This window comes from Sus scrofa, chromosome 1, assembly GCF_054392235.1.
Source record: "Sus scrofa isolate SSC_HxYL_T2T_F1_AM1 chromosome 1, Sscrofa_HxYL_maternal_Yorkshire_Landrace_v2.0, whole genome shotgun sequence".
NCBI classification, from domain to species: domain Eukaryota; kingdom Metazoa; phylum Chordata; class Mammalia; order Artiodactyla; family Suidae; genus Sus; species Sus scrofa.
Genome location: NC_139383.1, coordinates 289,352,455 through 289,369,861, shown reverse-complemented (window position 1 = coordinate 289,369,861; position 17,407 = coordinate 289,352,455). Strand labels below are relative to the sequence as shown.

At 58.6% G+C, this 17,407-nt stretch overlaps 1 protein-coding gene across 31 annotated transcripts in view; it reads left to right on the top strand.

Annotated features, from left to right (window-relative positions):
* Positions 1 to 17,407, top strand: part of PNPLA7 (patatin like phospholipase domain containing 7) — a 61,971-nt gene that overhangs the window by 40,297 nt on the left and 4,267 nt on the right. For 18 of the 31 annotated variants that reach the window (XM_021081070.2, XM_085002000.1, XM_021081075.2 and 15 more), the window contains 7 exons: positions 194 to 263; positions 3,002 to 3,151; positions 6,743 to 6,806; positions 6,919 to 7,087; positions 8,459 to 8,641; positions 9,164 to 9,282; positions 16,488 to 16,644. In XM_021081070.2, coding sequence (XP_020936729.2) covers positions 194 to 263; positions 3,002 to 3,151; positions 6,743 to 6,806; positions 6,919 to 7,087; positions 8,459 to 8,641; positions 9,164 to 9,282; positions 16,488 to 16,644 — 912 coding nt within the window. Of the gene's footprint in view, positions 1 to 193; positions 264 to 3,001; positions 3,152 to 6,742; positions 6,807 to 6,918; positions 7,088 to 8,458; positions 8,642 to 9,163; positions 9,283 to 9,491; positions 10,452 to 14,422; positions 16,645 to 17,407 lie in introns of those variants that run through there. The other 13 variants (XR_014831102.1, XR_014831090.1, XR_014831088.1 and 10 more) reach the window with 2 other exon arrangements.

Sequence of the window (17,407 nt, the reverse complement as noted above, 5' to 3'; positions counted from 1 at the left end):
GGAGAGGCCGGGCCAGGACAACTGTTGCAGGCCGCCTGGCTTCCACGCTTGCCTGCGACCAGACAGCGGCCTCACCACCGCCCAGGGCCCGGAGTGGCTCACGGCCGTGTCAGTTTTGAAATCGAGGGCCCAAGGTTCTTGGCTTCTTGTTTAAAACGTGTGAGTGAGGTCTCTGTTCTCTCTCTGCCCTCAGGTTGTGACCCGGCTGATTCATCTCTTGGGCGAGAAGATCCTGGGCAGCCTCCAGCAAGGAAGTGCCACAGGTGCGCACCCAGGGGGCGCCTGGGAGCCCCACCCACCGCCCCAAGCCTCCCTGCCCTGCCCGGAGCCCTGGGTCTCCCTTGAAAAGCAGTGTTAGAACACAGAAAACGTTTCAAGCGCTTCCTTCAGCCTGGTGTTGCAGGCCCTCCCGACACCACTTCTCTCCTGCCTGAAGGCGTTCCGTTGCCGTGAGCCCTTTCCGAGCAGGTCTGCTGGCTGTGGACTCTCGTGGTCTCCCTTCACCTGAGACTGTCTGCTTCAGCTCCATCCTGAAGGATGCTTTCTGCGGGATGTGCACTTTGGGCTTGACGGTCCTTGTGTTGCAGGACTGTAAACGTTTTGTGCCGCTTCCTTCTGGCCTCCGTTGCTCTGACGAGAAAGCCCGAACCCCAGTTGTCCCCAGTAGGTCGTGCGTCGCTTCTGTCTGGCCGCAGTCAGGATTTTCCTTTGTCTTTAGTGTTTAGAAATTTGAATGTGGAGTGTTTGGACATGAATTTGTTTGGGTTTGTTCTGTTTGGGGTTTACTCGTCTTCTTGAACCTGTAGATTTATATCTTTTACTGGATTTGGGAAGGTTTCAGGCTTTATTTCTTCAAATGCCCTTTGAGTCCTGTGCCCTCTCTCCTCCCCAGGATTCCAGAGAGGCAGATGTTGAACCCTTGTTCGTGTCTGCAAAGTCTCTGGGACACGACCCATTTTTTAATCTCTTTTGTCTCTCTGATGTTCAGATTGAAGAGGTTTTTTGGATCCGTCTTCAGGGTTATTGGCCTTTTCCTCTGTCTTCTTGATTCTGCTCCTAAGCCCATCCAGAGAGTTTTTATTTCAATTGTAACATTTCTATATTTGCTTCAAGACTGTTCATGACTGCTTTTTCCAGCTGGGTATTAGCACAGCTTTATTGCCTTGTCCAGAATTTCCAGGTTCTCTTTCCTGTTGTCAGTTGGTTGGTATTTTCCTGTCCAGGCAGAGACTCTCCGGGCTCTGGGTACGCCTGGGGGTTTGGGTTGTACCCTTTGTGTCCTGCGGATTGAGAGGACTCTGGTGCCACTTGAGTCTTCTGTCTCAGCAGGCCGCCAGCGCACTTCTATTCACAGAGCAGGTCCTGGCCCTCTTTCCCGGGCTGCGTTGAATGCTCGAGGCCTTTGCCGCGCCCCTGGTCTGCTTTGCTTGTGTGCAGCCCAGAGCGATCGGGAAGCTGGCTGGTATCTGTTCTCAGAGCCTCTGCTGTGCAGTTCTGGCCAGTGTCGCGTGTGGGCTGCTTGCGGGTGAACGAGGACTGCACAGGCGACTTAGAGAGCGCCTTCCTCCATCTTGCCCTCTCTAGTGGGGGTGCTGCCTCTGTTGCCAGTGCAGGGCGTGGAGAGGTGGGGGCTCCACTGCCCTGTACCTACAGCTCCACGTAGGAACTTGTCTTTGCCTAGGGCTGGGGTCTTAGAACGTCCCCCTGGAGGCAGCACCCAGTGGGGAAGGGGCGAGATGGACCCTGCTTGGCTGTGGCAGGACAGGGCAGTGGCACTGCGGCCCTTGCCGCATTGGTAGAGTTAGGTCCCTGGCCAGACTACCCTCTTCTCTGCGCCCCCTGGGTCCCCTTATAACTGGGGATCACGGTTAGGCGGCCAGAGACAGATCTTCCTGCGTGCCTTTCTTCACGGCCAAGAGAACAGGATCAGGAGCTGGCACCAGAACCCACCTTTGGTCCTGCCCAGATGGAGGCGCTCACGTCAGAGGCCACTGGGAAGGACAGAGAGGAAGGGACTTCCCTGCAGAGAGGCTGCAGGGACACCCGCGAAAGCGACCCTCTGCTGCCTGGTACGCAGCCAGTGGGTCTTTCCCTTTTCTTCCCTGCCCCCAGATTAACCCTTAGCAGCCCCCTTTCTCTGCCACTCTGGCTTCTGGGTCAGGCCTTGCAGGGACCCCCACTCCACCCCTCAGGAACCACTGCTACTTGCCAGGACGAGACTAGCAGAGTCAGAGATGGAGGCCTTCTTGGCAGAGCGGGGCCTTTCCGCACGGCCGGTGCTTGCGTCTGGCCCCTGGCTGTGCACCTCAGGTCATGAGGGCCTGTGCAGGAGCTGGGCTGGTGGCCAGGAGAGCAGCGTGGAGCAGGCTGCAGAGCAAGCGAGCCACGGAAGATGGGGTCTGGCTGAGCTGTGGCCAGCGGGAGGGTTGAGGCTGCCCCTCAGCCACCGCCATGAAGACAGGAGATGCCACTGGCCGAGAAGTGACACTGTTGTTGGAAATAAATTTGGGCCGGGGACGCTCTGACAGGGCTCGTGAGCTCATGGCCCCTCACTCTGCTGCCTCAGTCCCTCGTATCTGGAGCCGGCGGGACCTGTGGTCTCAGGGACAGGCGCCCAGGACCTCGCCCTGACCTCCCCAGTCACTGTGCGCCTCGCCTGGGCCCTGGAGTCCCAGGCAGACAAGGCCGTAGGAGGGCGTGTGCTTCTAAACCTCTCTGTCCAGTTACGGTGCCTGGAGCAGGCGTGGGGAGGCCTCCAGGAGGCCCCTCCTTTCCACCTGCACTTTCTCTGGCCCCCTCGGGCGTCCGTGCTCCGTGCGGGGGGGCCTGTCTGGTGTGCCTGAAGTGCAAGGGCACCGTGGTGGTTTGTATCTCAGTGGGGAAGGCAGGGCTCTCGTGCTGGAGACGGCGGGCCGCTTGTGTCTAGAAACATCCAGGGACAACAGAACCGTGCTGGCAGCAGCCTGACTCCTGGGCCAACACACGACCCTGTGCCGTGCAGGTCACCAGTTTGGACTACATGCTGTGGGCAGCAAGTGGGACTCGGGGAACCCCGCCAGCAACCTCTCCACGGTGGCCGTCATGCCCGCGTCGGAGGACGTGCCCCTCACCGCCTTCGCCCTGGAGCTCAAGCACGCCCTCAGCGCCATCGGTAAGCCCGGCCCCAGGCCGCCTGAGGTCCAGCCGGACGGCTCCTCCTCCTGCCTCTCGTCCTCTGGGTTCTCCCCGGAGAGCAGGTGGTGGTGGAGGGAGTGGGGGCGATGCTGGCAGGGATGTCTCAGTGACACGGGTCCCTCCCAGTCCTGATGGGCAAACCCTCTCTCACGGGAGCCGCTGCCACTCACCCCACGCCGGTCCTCCAAGCTGAGCGTGGGGGTCTCCGGGGTACAGAGACCTCGAACCCCACCACTGGCAGCCCATCTTGAGATCTGAGCCCCCTAGGGGAGCGTGCCAGCTGCTCCACTACTGGGGGGAACGCTGCAGTGGCTGGGGAGCTGCCTGACCACATGGAAAGCACTCTCGCTTGGGGTCAGGCAGCTTAGGCAGTGTTTCCGACTTCCCGATGGCTGTAAAGCTTTGGGACTCAAGAGCAAGGGACAGAAATGCCCGAGCCCTCCTAGGAGCTCCCGCATCACGGTGTCGCGCGTCAGTGACACTGAGTCTATACGCTTCTCCAGGACTGCGAGTGGCCACAGCCCTAGGCAAGAAGTTAATTTTCCGAGATAGGGTTATTCGGAAGGTTTCAGGGGTGTTTTTAAAATGATATAAATAGGAGTTCCCGTCTTGGCTCAGCAGAAATGAATCAAACTAGGAACCATGAGGTTGCAGGTTCCATCCCGGCCTCACTCAGCAGGTTAAGGATCTGTCGTTGCCGTGAGCTGTGGTGCAGGTTGCAGAAGCAGCTTGTATCTCGCATGGCTCTGGCTGTGGTGTAGGCTGGCAGCTATAGCTCTGACTAGATCCCTAGCCTGGGAACCACCATATGCCTTGGGTGCGGCCCTAAAAAGGCAAAAGACCCCCCAAAAAAAAAAAAAAAAGATATGGGAGTTCACTTCATGGCTCAGGGGTTAACAAATCCGACTAGGATCCATGAGGTTGTGGGTTCAATCCCTGGCCTCACTTAGTGGGTTGGGGATCCGGCATTGCCGTGACCTGTGGTGTAGGTTGAAGACTTGGCTCGGACCCTGCATTGCTGTGGCTGTGCTGTAGGCCGGCAGCTGCAGCTCCAATTCGGCCCCTAGGCTGGGAACCTCCATATGCCGCAGGTGCGGCCCTAAAAGGCAAAAAAAAAAAAAAAAGATATAAATAATAGGTGCAATGAATGTCATATTACTCTCATGAAACAGTACATTGTGACAAGAGTGCATATTTTAATATCATGAAAATGTCCCCTACCTGAATAGACACTTGATGATAGGCATTAGATAAATGCCAAAAATGATCTATAAAATTGAAGATGCTATTATAAATATTTAATATTTGAAAGTTATTCTGAGTCCGTCGTGGCTCAGTGGTGATGAAATCTGACGAGTATCCATGAGGATGAGGGTTCAATCCCTGACCTTGCTCAGTGGGTTATGCTGTGAGCTGCAGTGCAGGTTGCAGACGTGGCTCAGATCTGGCCTTGCTGTGGCTATGGTGTAGGCCGGCGCTAAGCTCTAATTTGACCCCAGCCTGCTGGGAATTTCTATATGCTACAGGGGTGGCCCTAAAAAGCCAAAAAAGAAAGAAAGTTATCCTCCCAAGTGAAAATTTCAGTTACAGAGAGCATTGGTTTCCTGTAGGCTTGGTCTTTGCTTTATGGCACATGTTCCAGACGTGGAAAACTCCATTCCTTGTCCTTTGATGCCAGTCAGACTGACCAGGGCACACACAAGAGATGCCCAGTGCACAGTGGAGGTGTGTGGACTCATAAAAAGTTTATTCCTTTTTAAAAAATATTTATTTGTAAATCATTATGGGTTCACGGGTAGTTGCAGAAATCGTAAAGGAAGAGCCATGCGCCCTCCTGGGCCCCATAACTGCAGCCACATCCAGACTGAGTGCGTGTGTCTGCGTGAATTCCTGCTCCTGCAGGAAACCGGGGATCACGACAGGGACTGCACTGATCCGCCGATGGCTTTGGGTGGCCCTGACGTCTTAGCAGCATCAGGTGAAAGCAGGCCTCCTGCCGTGGTCCTGCTTGAGGGGAGCGCTCGGCCTAGGCTGTTAGCTTCCATTTTCCATGTCTAGCCTCCAGCGTGTTTGTTGAGTGTTTATTTCATAAAAAGATGCTGAATTTTGTCAGTGCTTTTTCTGCATCAGCTGAGATGATCGCAGATACTTTTTTCTTTCCTTGAGGGCCACCCGCCCCTGTGGCCCATGGAGGTTCCCAGGCTCGGGGTCCAATGGGAGCTACAGCTGCCAGCCTACACCACAGGCACAGCCATGCGGGGTCCGAGCCATGTCTGCGACCTATACCAAGCTCAGGGCAACACGGGATCCTTAACCTGCTGAGTGAGGCCGGGGATCAGACCCGAGTCCTCGTGGCTCCGAGTCGTGCTCGGTACTCGAGCCACGACGGGGCTCCGGGCAGGTGATCACACTCCCCCTTTGTTCTGTTGATGTGATTTATTACATTGACCAGCGTTGAGAGGTTGAGTTGGTCTTGCCTTCAGTAGAAGATCCCTCTTGGTCTGGCCTGTAGCCCCTGTCCTGTCCTGCTGAGCTGGGGCCGCCCCCCGCCCCTTTGTTGAGGGTTCTCTATCATCGGGGTTACTCATCTGAGTCTCTAGTGGTTTCTTGGTCCCACCCTGGCTTTGGCATCCAGCATCCGGCTGGTGCTGGCCCGTGGCGTGCATCAGGAAGCATTGCCTCTCACTCGGTATTCTGGTGGAGACTGGGGAGCATTGGTGTTCCTTGTGGTGGGTGTGTGGCACCCGCTCCAGGGGGTCCCTTCCCTGCACCATCAGGGTTCTGCCACTGGAGTCAGAGCTACACAGGTGCACAGGCAGCCCAGCAGCACTGGTACCACCCTGTGCCCCTCGCCTTGTCCTGCGTGCTTCGGGGAAGCAGGTCCTGCGGGTGCGCCATTTCCTGCCTCTCTCCTTCTCATCACGAGCCCTCGGAAGCCGTAAGTGCGGCTGTGAGAAGGAAGCTGCGAGGAAGCAGCCCGGCTCCTCCCGCGGCAGCAGGACTTCCGCATCCTCAGGGGTCCCCCACAGTGCAAGGCAGCTTCCCGACATGTTGCGCCTCGCAGCTCAGCTTCTGTCCCAGCCCCTGGTGGCCCGCTCGGTATCCCGGTGCTGGTCCTCCTGGCTGAGAACTGTGTCTGTGGGGACAGTGGCTCTTAGGAGGACGCATGCTGAGCCCAGAGACAGAATGCGAGAAGACGTGTGTCACGCTGCTGGTCAGTTACGCTCGAGTAGAGTCCAGCCAGCTGGGCAGAGTTGGGTTTGAGAAATGTACTCTCCATTTTACAAGCTTGTGCTTCCCTGCCCCAGTGCACATGCAGTCTCGGTGCTGCTGCGCTTTGACCCCTTCCCATGTGGAAGAGACTGAGCTCAGAGCAGCCCCCATCCCGGGATGGCGGATACACCTGCAGATTCACCTGTCCAGAAGGTCTCCTTCAGGGCCAGAGGGCATGTCACCTCCAGCCACAGGCACATTCCAGAAGGCAGACCTCTGGGAGAAGGAGGGCCCCCGCCTGTCCTCCAAGGTGGACGGCCACACAGTTTTCCCTGTGTGCTGCTTGTGTCTTCAGGCCCCATCCTGCTGCTCACCAGTGACAACATAAAACAGCGCCTTGGCACTGCTGCTCTGGACAGGTACGCCGGCCTCCTTGGAGGAACAGCCTGGCCGAGCTGCCTGCTCCCAGCAAGTCCCAGCTCCGCCTTGAAATGCGCCCCCCGGTGTCCGCGCCCCGTCTCTGCCTTCCAGTCTCCACGAGTACCGGCTGTCCAGCTGGCTGGGGCAGCAGGAGGACGTCCACCGCATCGTGCTCTACCAGGCGGACAGCACGCTCACGCCCTGGACCCAGCGCTGCATCCGGCAGGCCGACTGCATCCTCATCGTGGGCCTGGGTGAGCAGGAGCCCACGGTGGGTGAGGTGAGCTGGCCTCGCGGGTGCCGGGGGCTGAGCGGGCGGGACCCCAGGTCGGCAGGCTGGGCAAGTCCTGCCTGGGGTGGGGACTGTCTCTCCTCAGACCCCCCGTTTCTCTCTTTTCCTTTGAATGCAGTATTTCCAGATCTCAGGAAGGGATGGCTAATAAGAGCAAACACCCAGATATCTGCTCTCCAAGCTTTAAAAACAGTCTCCTGTATTTTCTTCTGTTGGCTGTTTTAGCAGGAGCAGGGCAGGGACCCCGAAGTGAGTGGCCCAGATTTGAGGGGGCCTCTTATGAAGTCAAAGCTTCTGTCCCTGTTTCACATTTTACAGCTCTGTCTTTTACATAAACAGTGTTCTAGTTTGTTTGTTTGTTTGTCATTTTAGGGCCGCACCTGGCATGTGGAAGTTCCCAGGCTAGGGGTCGAATTGGAGGTGTAGCCGCCGGCCTACACCTCAGCCACAGCAATGCAGAATCCGAGCCGTGTCTTCAACCTACACCACAGCTCACCGCAACGCCACACTGGGTCCTTAACCCACTGAGCGAGGCCAGGGATCAAACCCACGTCCTCATGGATACCAGTTGGGTTCGCTACCGCTGAGCCACGACAGGAACTCCAACAGTGGCCTAGTTCATATCATTTTGAAATTCCTCTTTTCCTCGCCGCTTATGCTTCTGAGTTTTGTCCATATTGTCCCACTCATTTTATAGCTGTTCAGTGTCCTGTTCGTGAGTGACCCCCAGGTCTGGCCTCAGCCAGCAGCCTGCGAAGTTACCTCATGACAGGCATGTGCAGGGGTGCCTCGGGGCACCCACTGGCGTCACGGCCGTGTCGCCGAGCCTGTGTGCCTTCAGGCTGGACAGGATCTGCCAGACTGCCCTCCCTGGAGGCCCGAGGCTACGGGCGAGGCCTGAGGCCCGTCCCCCCTGCACTGTCAGTGCCGTGCGTTTCCGACGTCCCGGGGGCGAAGCGGAGCTGTGTTGCCCCCACCTCCTCCCTCTGCTCTCATCACTCGCGTCCGCCCCCTGGTCCTGGGACAGCTGGAAACTCCTCGTCCCTGAGGGGGTCTGGTTCTGCAAGGGCGATGCTGCATGCGGGAGAGTGTTGGCCAAAGACGGGTGCAGAGGTGCCCATGAGGCTGCGTCAGGGGAGCACACAGCCAGCAGCCCTGGGCCACCTCTGCCCAGGGGAAGAGCTGGGCACACCATGGCCGGGCTGCAGAACCAGGCACCACCTGCCAAGGCTTTGTTGGGCTGCCGGCGAGGCGACATCCAGTGTGGGGCCTCTGCAGACGGCCCCACGCCGGGTTCAGCTCTGTCCTGCCCAAGTCCCAGGGCTCTGCTGGGCCACCTGATGCCCTGTTCTCCCTCAGCTGGAGCGGATGCTGGAGCGCTCCGCTGTGCGCGCTCAGAAGCAGCTGGTCCTGCTGCACCGGGAGGACGGGCCGGCGCCGGCCCGCACCGTGGACTGGCTCAACATGCGCAGCTGGTGCTCCGGCCACCTGCACCTCTGCTGCCCCCGCCGCATCTTCTCCCGGAGGAGCCTGCCCAAGCTGGTGAGGCCTGGGTGCGCACGGGGCTGCCCACTTCCAGCTGGCTGCATCTGAGCCCCAGGTCTCTGCGCGCTCACCGCCTGCTGTGCGGGCGTTTCCTTGAGCTTGAGGGTTGGGATTCCCGGGCCGCAGGGCGCTGGTGCGGCCCCAGACAGTCCAGGCACCGCACAGCTGGGCCGCTGGGGGCCAGAACCCCAGAAAGATGGGTGAGGGCCTCACGTTCATCCGAGGCCTCAGGTTTCTGCCTCCTCCTTAGGGATCCACCCAGAGACCGCCCCTCGCCCCAGCCCAGCCCGCCCCGAGACTTGGGGACAGCATCCCTCTAGCAGCACCTGCACCCCGGTGTCCACGGCGCGCTCCTCCTGGGGGCTGGCGGGCTCCATTCGGGCCCGTGGGTATGTGGCCCACTGGCCCGCTCACCCACCCGCCCTCCCAGGGGAGCCTGGGCTCCGAGGTGCTGGCAAGGTCAGTGAGACCCGCCGGCCGTGCCTGGAGAGCTCTTGCCTCCGCCTCCCTCTCTCTCAGGTGGAGCTGTACGAGCGGGTCTGCCAGAGGCCCCCAGACCGGCACTCGGACTTCTCCCGCTTGGCACGGGTGCTGACTGGCAACGCCATCGCCTTGGTGCTTGGGGGAGGGGGAGCAAGGTGAGTCTCGCCCCTTGGGGCCCCTGAGCCCATCCTGGGAGGCCCCCTGCTGGGCCGCTGCCGCCGCCGCCGCCACCACTGCTCTCTCAGGAGGGCCCCGTCCACTCCTGTTCTGTTGGGCCTCGTCTCTGCTTCTGGAAACTCCATTCTTACCCTTGGCCAGTCTCTGCACTGGGCTCTGGGTGAGTCTCTTTCCATTTTCATTTCAGGACAGGTCGTAGAGCGGTGGTCTGCCCTGCTCACCGCCTGGCAAGGCGGTCTTTAGTTCCCTGGTCTGGGGGTTTCCTTGAAGGACTTTTAACCACAACTTCTACCCAGGATGGTCAGTCTGACGCTGGCTGCCCCTCTCCTGACCCGGGGCAGAAGGGGACGAGGGAGTGTGTGGGGAGGGCGCCAAGGCCCTCAGGTGAATCAGGCGGTGCGAGGCAGGGCGCGGCAGCAGCCCCCGAGGGCCAGGGCCAGGCCGGGTGGGCGTTGGCACCCAAGCAGAGCCCCCTGAGCGCTGGAGAAGGCAGTGGCCCGGGACAGAGGCTCCTCGGGAGTCCCCGCCTGGGAGCGCCTTGCCCAGTGGGCTCCCTCGTGCCTGGTCCACGCTTCTCCCCGCGGATCACAGTTGGAGAGGATGAGCCTCGGAACTGCTCTCCGGCCGGGTTCAGTCTCCTTGCTTCCCGGGGATGGAGACAGGGGCTCGAAGCTCTGGCCTGAGACCTTTACAGACAGGAAAATGGGGCGGGCAGGGGTCCCTGCCCTTCCTGGCGACCCTGCCTCCTCACCCGGGCTTCTGCTTTGGGCTGGCTTTACTTTCCTTCACAACGCAAGTTGCTGCCTCACTTCCAGGGCCCAGGGCAGCTGGCGGGGCTGGGGGGCAGAGCGCCGTGCTCGTGGGGACCCTGCCCCCAGGCACAGCCTGGCCTGGGTGGTAGAGTCACGCGCACCCTGCTCTTTGGCCCAGGTGATTTGGGGGCATCGCTCTAGAGCCATGTCTTACTGGAAAGTTGAGGCCAGTGGGCCTAGAAAGTCAGACGATTTGCCAAGGTTCCCAGGGTGAGGGGAGCTCCCAGGCTACTTTCTGCCAGGCTTGGACAGTGAGGTGCCTGGAGCAACTGGCCCAGACTTGGACCTGGTTTTCAGTAGCACTTTTCAAAGTAAAAATACTTTGTTTAAAAGCCTTCTGGCCATGCTGTAACCATGAGCTTTTTGTGTAACGCAACAAAGCAGTCTTCTGCCTGATCCGCTCCATCAGCAAATCCAGAGACGCCCCACAGACAGCGTCCCCAGACACCATCCCGCAGTCACCGTCCCGCAGATGCCGTCCCGTAGTCACCGTCCCCAGACACCGTCCCACAGACGCCGTCCTGTAGTCGCCGTCCCCAGACACCGTCCCGTAGTCACCGTCCCGCAGACGCCGTCCCGCAGTCACCGTCCCCAGACACCGTCCCGCAGTCACTGTCCCGCAGACGCCACCCCGCAGACACCGTCCCCAGACACCGTCCTGTAGTCACCGTCCCGCAGACGCCGTCCCGTAGTCACCGTCCCCAGACACCGTCCCGTAGTCGCCGTCCCGCAGACGCCGTCCCGTAGTCGCCGTCCCCAGACACTGTCCCGTAGTCACCGTCCCGCAGACACCGTCCTGTAGTCGCCGTCCCCAGACACCATCCCGTAGTCGCCGTCCCGCAGACGCCGTCCTGTAGTCGCTGTCCCCAGACACCGTCCCGTAGTCACCGTCCCGCAGTCACCGTCCCCAGACACCGTCCCGCAGTCACTGTCCCGCAGACGCCACCCCGCAGACACCGTCCCCAGACACCGTCCCGTAGTCACCGTCCCCAGACACCGTCCCGTAGTCACCGTCCCGCAGACGCCGTCCTGTAGTCGCCGTCCCCAGACACTGTCCCGTAGTCACCGGCCCGCAGTCACCGTCCCCAGACACCATCCCCAGACACCGTCCCGCAGACGCCGTCCCGTAGTCACCGTCCCGCAGACGCCGTCCCGTAGTCACCGTCCCGCAGACGCCGTCCCGCAGTCACCGTCCCCAGACACCGTCCCGCAGTCACCGTCCCGCAGACGCCGTCCCGTAGTCACCGTCCCCAGACACCGTCCTGTAGTCGCCGTCCCGCAGACGCCGTCCCGTAGTCACCGTCCCCAGACACCGTCCCGTAGTCGCCGTCCCGCAGACGCCGTCCCGTAGTCACCATCCCCAGACGCCGTCCCGCAGTCACCGTCCCCAGACACCGTCCCGCAGTCACCGTCCCGCAGACACCATCCCCAGACACCGTCCCACAGTCACCGTCCCGCAGTCGCCGTCCTGTAGTCGCCACCCTCAGACGTGTTCCATAGACACCATGCCGTAGACAGCAGCCCATAGACAGTCACTTCCAACTTTTCTCCAGCTGCGTCATTTACATTTTTAACTCCTTTTAATTTTTGATTGGCGCGTGGCTGATTTATGATGTCGCGGTAGTTTCTGGTGTGCAGCAAAGTATGCGGCGGAACATCCGTCCTCTCCATGCTCTTCGCCGTCGTGTGCTGTTGGAGGACACCGACTGTCTTGCTCTGGCTCTGCAGCAGGAGCTCGTCGTTCATTTCCTTTCTAAATAGCGCTTCCAGTCTGATTTGTTTCAGTTTTTCAGGTTTAGATGGTTGAGCTCCTAACCGCTCCCATGCACACACAAGAAGTCCAAGTCCGCGTCCGCCTCTGCCCTCTGCCCTCCTCCGCAGCCGGAAGCCCACCGTGGCCTCTCCCTGTTTGTGTGGTCGTGACAGCCTGGGCGGACAGTGTTCCTCCTTGGGGTGATCTTTGCTGCAGTTGCCACCTGCTCACTAGTTCCCCCCAGAGGCTGCTGGCAGCACAGCCTCCTCCCCTGGGCTCTGGGCCCCGTGTCTCTGCAGAGCTGGGCTCCCTGCCGCGCCCCGCAGGCTCTGCCTCCTCGCAGCTGCGGACGGGAGGTGGCCTTGAAGGGTCCCTTCACGGCGATCCTAGGACCTCCCTGCACCTTTCCCTCCTCTGTTCATTTCTGGACTCCATGTCTTCCTCTTTCTTGATATATTCCTGATTTCGGTAGAGTTCCTACTCCAGAAACTTCCTTGGGAGACGATGCATGGGAAAGTCGAACTTTTAAGACCACGCTTCGCAGAAGAAATCGTCATTCTGCTCTCCCTCTTGAATGGCAGTTTGGGTTTGGGATTCTAGACGGAAGTAGTTTTCCCTGAGAGTTTCAAGCTGCGTTTCCGTTGTCTTTTTAGCTCCCAGTTATTTGTTTTTTGTTTTTTGTTTTTTGTTTTTTTGTCTTTTTGCTTTTTCTTGGGCCGCTCCCGCGGCATATGGAGGTTCCCAGGCTAGGGGTCTTATCGGAGCTGCAGCCGCCAGCCTACGCCAGAGCCACAGTAACTCAGGATCCGAGCCTCGTCTGCAACCTACACCACAGCTCACGGCAATGCCGGATCCTTAACCCACGGAGCAAGGCCAGGGATGGAGCCTGCAACCTCATGGTTCCTAGTCGGATTCGCTGACCCCGGCGCCTCGATGGGAGCACCTTGGCTCCCAGGTCTGCTGTTGAGACGCTCAGTGGCATTTTGCTCATGAGGCCTGTTCCTTCTGGATCTCGTAGATCGCTGTTCTGCGAGCACTTGATGATGGGCTCGGCATCATTCCTGCCCCACCGTCAGGCTGGCAGGCTCCCGGTGGGCCCTTTCAAATTCCCAAGTTGATCACCTTCCACCCTGGGGGGTTGTACGATGTCCCCCTTTGGCCCCAGCTCTCTCTTCTGGGTCAGACCCCATGCTTTCCGTCTGTGTTTGGAGTCGACTTTCTGGGTGAGTTTTCGCAGATGTTCTTCCTGTCCGCCCTTTTTGCCAAATGTTTTTAGTGTCTGAGTGCTTTTCTCATAGTGTTTTCTGTGTTATACCCGCGCAGCACTGGATTTCCGAGAATTTCGGTGCTTGTTTTGTCTTTTCCGGCTTGGCCCTGCTAACGCCGTGTGTGTGCAGTCTGTGCCCTTGGCCTCACCAGCGGCATCTCTGAATGGGCTTCTGGGGCCTGCTCGCTTGTCGGCCTCCTGTGGATGGACGTTTGGGTTTGGTTACCATGTGCAAAACAGCTGTAGCCGTTGCTGCGCAAATCCTTTTTGTGGACATAGGTGCTTTTCTCCTGGGCTGACACCTAGCGGTGGAATTGCCTGTTCGTGGGGAAGTTGAGCCATCTTATACCCTACCAGCAGTTTTGAGAGTTTGGGCTGCCCACATTTTTGTCACCCTCAGTGTTGTCAGGCGTTTAGATGGTGGCCATGCCCCTGGTGTGTGGCTATGCCCTGTTGTGACGCTGGTCTGCCTCCCCGGACCAGGGCTCCAGGTGCCTCCTGGCTGCTGTGTGTCTTCTTTGAGAAGCGCTGTCAGGTGTCACCTGCTCCTTTAACGGGTGCCCTGTCTTCTGCTGTTTAGTTAGAGGGGTTCTTTATACGAGTCTTTTGCCAGATATTTATCACTAATATTATCTCTCAGTCTTTGACTTGTGATTTTGTTTTCCTAATGGGTCTTTTTTGTGGAAGTTCCCGGGCCAGGGATCCAACTCGAGCCACAGCAGCGACAATGGGAGCCCTTAACTGCTAGGCCACCAGGGAGCTCTCCTAATGGACTTTTCGATGAACGGGTTTTACTTCCGGTGTTGTGAGAGCTCTCACCTAGTCCACACCTGCTTCTAGAAGGGCTGACACCGAGGTCTCGACCACCTGCACTTGTGCCCTGTGCGTGGCCTCAGGTGACAGGTGCCAGTCTCCTCCTGCCACATGGTCGCACCCCTCCCCTGGAGTTGCTAAGGCGTCTGAATCAAACCCCAAACACCCCCCAGATTGAGCTACACGGAGGCAGGGTTCTGTCCTCATGGCGCCCTGACCCTGGCTCCCTTTCTTGGGCGCCACAGGGATTCATCAGACAGAATTTTCTGTGATTCCTTCAAGTTGTTTTTCTTGAAAGTGTTTCGGCCACCCTAGGTCCTTTGCATTTCCATGTAAGTTTGAGAATCAGCCAAGTATTTTACGGGATTTTTTGCTCTTACAAACTGTGTTTTTTAAATTTCATTTTAAATTGTTTGTTGCCAATATATGGAATCACACATGGTATTTGTTTTTGTTTTGGGCTGTGCCTGCAGCACGCGGAAGTTCCCGGGCCAGAGATTGAAGCCGAGCCACAGCAGCGACCTGAGTGCTGCGGACGACAGACCCTGACCGGCTGCGCCCGGGAGAGCCCACAATGGTGTCTCCAGCGGTGTCCTGTCCCACATCTCGTGGGATTCTCTCCTGCCAGTAGTGTTTTTTGGTAGATGTGTGTTTGTGTGTCTGTTTGTATATAGTCATCTCTTCTGAGAATAAAGGCAGGACTCCCTCTTTCCTTCTAAAATGGGTAAGTGCCTTTGCTTCTTCTTCTCCCCTGTCGCAGTGGTCAGCTCTGCCAGCGCCAAGCTTGGGGCAGTGGTGAGAGCAGGCCCCTCGTCTTGCTCTCAGGGTCAGGGGGAAGCATTCTCTTTGATCCCTGAGTGCAACCTTGGCTCTAGGCTTGGTAGATGCCCTGTATCAGATCGGGCAGTTTCCTCCTACTCTAGGTTTTGTGACAGGTGGTGGTTCTTATGGGTCTGTTGGGATTATACGGTCTTGCTCCTTTACTCTGCTAACATGGTGAATCACACTGAGGGGTTTTTTTGTTGGTTATTGGCCGAACCCACGGCATGTGGAAGTTCCAGGGCCAGGGACAGAACCCACGCCGCAGTTGCAACCTCAGCCTCAGCTCCGGCAGCACCGGAGCCTTAACCCCTGTGCCACACGGGAGCTTCCTCACACTGAGGGATTTTAAAGGAACAGCTCCCTCGGCCCTCTTCTGGTGGACTCATGCCTGGGGCGTGTGGCCCTTTCTCTGGGTCACCAGCTCCCTTAGGTCTGAGTGAGGTGGGCCACGCCTGTCCTTTCTTTGAGGGCAGGTAGGTTTGCTGGCTGCCTTTAAAACTGAGGTGGGGAGTCTTCCTTCTTTTCCTCGCTCTGGAAGGTTTTAAGTGGTTCGTGTTATTCTCCCTTATATGCTTCGTGCTGGTAAGACCACTTGGACATAGAAGTTTGTGGAGATTTAGAAATTACAGTGTCAGTTATTTTGGTGCTTATAGTACTATTCAGATTTTTTGTTTCTAGCGTCAAGTTTGATAAGTTATGTTGCTCGAGGGATGTATCCATTTTATCTGAGTTTTCATACTTAAGGCCTGAAGTTCATACTAGCTTCTTACCTTTTTAACTGGAGCATCTGTACAGATGTTCCCTTTTCAGCCTGATATTGGTAATTAAAGCCTGTCTCCAAGCCCCAGCTCTGTCTTTGTCTCTCTCGCCTTCCCCTCCCCTTCTTGTCACTTTTCTGAATCAGTCGTACCAGGAGGTGTCAACTGAATTGGTCCTTTTAGCTTTGGGGACCCTCTCTATTGTATGTTATTTCCTGATTCACTAATTTCTGCTTTTCTGGTTTCGTAATTTTATCCTCTTTGATTCACGCTCTTCTCTTCTAACTCTCAGGGCTGCAGACAACTGCAGAGGGCTGGATGGTGTGTCCGGGACCTCCCTGCACTGCACAGGGCAGGGGCCGTCAGCTCTGTGTGTGCTGCTGCCCCCTCGGAGGAACATGCTTTTTGTTCTCAGGCTGGTTGAAAGTTGTCCTCTGTCTGGGGTTTTCAGCAGTGTAGGAATGGCTTTCTTGGGATTTATGCTCAGAGTTTAGATGTTTCTTGAACTCGAGCCTTGTTCTGAAACTGCCAAGCCTTTGCCTCTTGGGGTCATCCCTGTCCACTTCTGCCGTCTGTCCTTCCTCCTGGCACTGGGCACCTGGCCCCTTCTCCTTGCAAGTGTTTCTGCGGTGTGGTGGGCATCGCTTACAAAAATGCTAAGGATGGTCCTGGCCCGGTGCTGGCTTTCCCGTGGGCTTGTCTGGCCAGGGGTGCCCTGGAGCCTGCACCAGCAGCCCTGTCCTGTGGGCCCGCCTTGGCTCCACCTCCCACCGGAGTCCGTTCCGAGCCGGCAGCTGGAAGAGGCTGACGGCGGGCAGCCCTCGGGAGCGTCCCCAGCCCCCCTCTGAGTCGGCGTCTTTGCCCCGTTTTCTGTGACTTAGGCAGGACTCGGGCACTGAGGGGCGGGGTCCTGGCAGGCCTGGGGCACTCACTTCCTGCTGTGCTCCTGTGGGCATAGAGGCTGTGCCCAGGTGGGCATCATCCGGGCCCTGGCGGAGAGCGGCATCCCCGTGGACATGGTCGGAGGGACGTCCATCGGGGCCTTCATGGGCGCCCTGTACGCCGAGGAGCGGAACTACAGCCAGATGCGGATCCGGGCCAAGCAGTGGGCTGAGGTAGGGTCCCTGCAGCACTTGGGCGCCAGGAGGGCACTGGGGCCCGTGGCTCTGCAGGGCTCTGGCCGAGAGTGTGGCCCGTGGTGTGGAGGGAGGCACGAAGGAAGCAAGGCCACGGGGCTAGGGGCTTGGCTCCGGTCGGTGCCTGGTCTTCACTCACAGCAGTGACAGAGGAGACGGCCCCACAGTCCCAGAGGTACGCCCGCCCCACGGGGTCTCGGAGGAAGCCCTAGGCCAGGCCCTAGGGCAGGGCCGGGCACACAGCTGCAGATCTGCCCGTTTGAATAATTCCAACGGGTTTGGGAGCAGAGGGACTGTCCCCCTGTCCCTGGGTGCTTTAGGCTTACTGTGTAGGTCAGACAGAGGTGGTCGGTGTGGGCTCTGGATGGGTCAGGTAAGCCCCCAAGTGCCAGAGCGTCAGGGACCCAGAAAGTGGGAAGCACACAGCGTTAGTTGGGCCTGGAAGGAATGGACGCTGGGGGACAATCAGGGCTCTGGGAATGCACGTGGGCAGAGGGGCCGCAGGAGCAGGAGGGGGGTGGGCTGCAGTCTGCCCCTCTCAGGGCTCTGCTTGTTTTTGTGGAGCAGGAGGAGCCCTGGCTGAAACCGTAGGGCCAGAAGTGTGTGCGTTCCCCTCCAGAGGGGAAGGGAGGTGCTTCTCTGTGCAGAGGCCATCAGGGCAGCTCCCCGAGACTCCGGGGGCCACGGCCTGCTTGGCCTTGGTCACCAGGGACAGCCTCCCAGAGCAGTGGCCCCAGGGGAC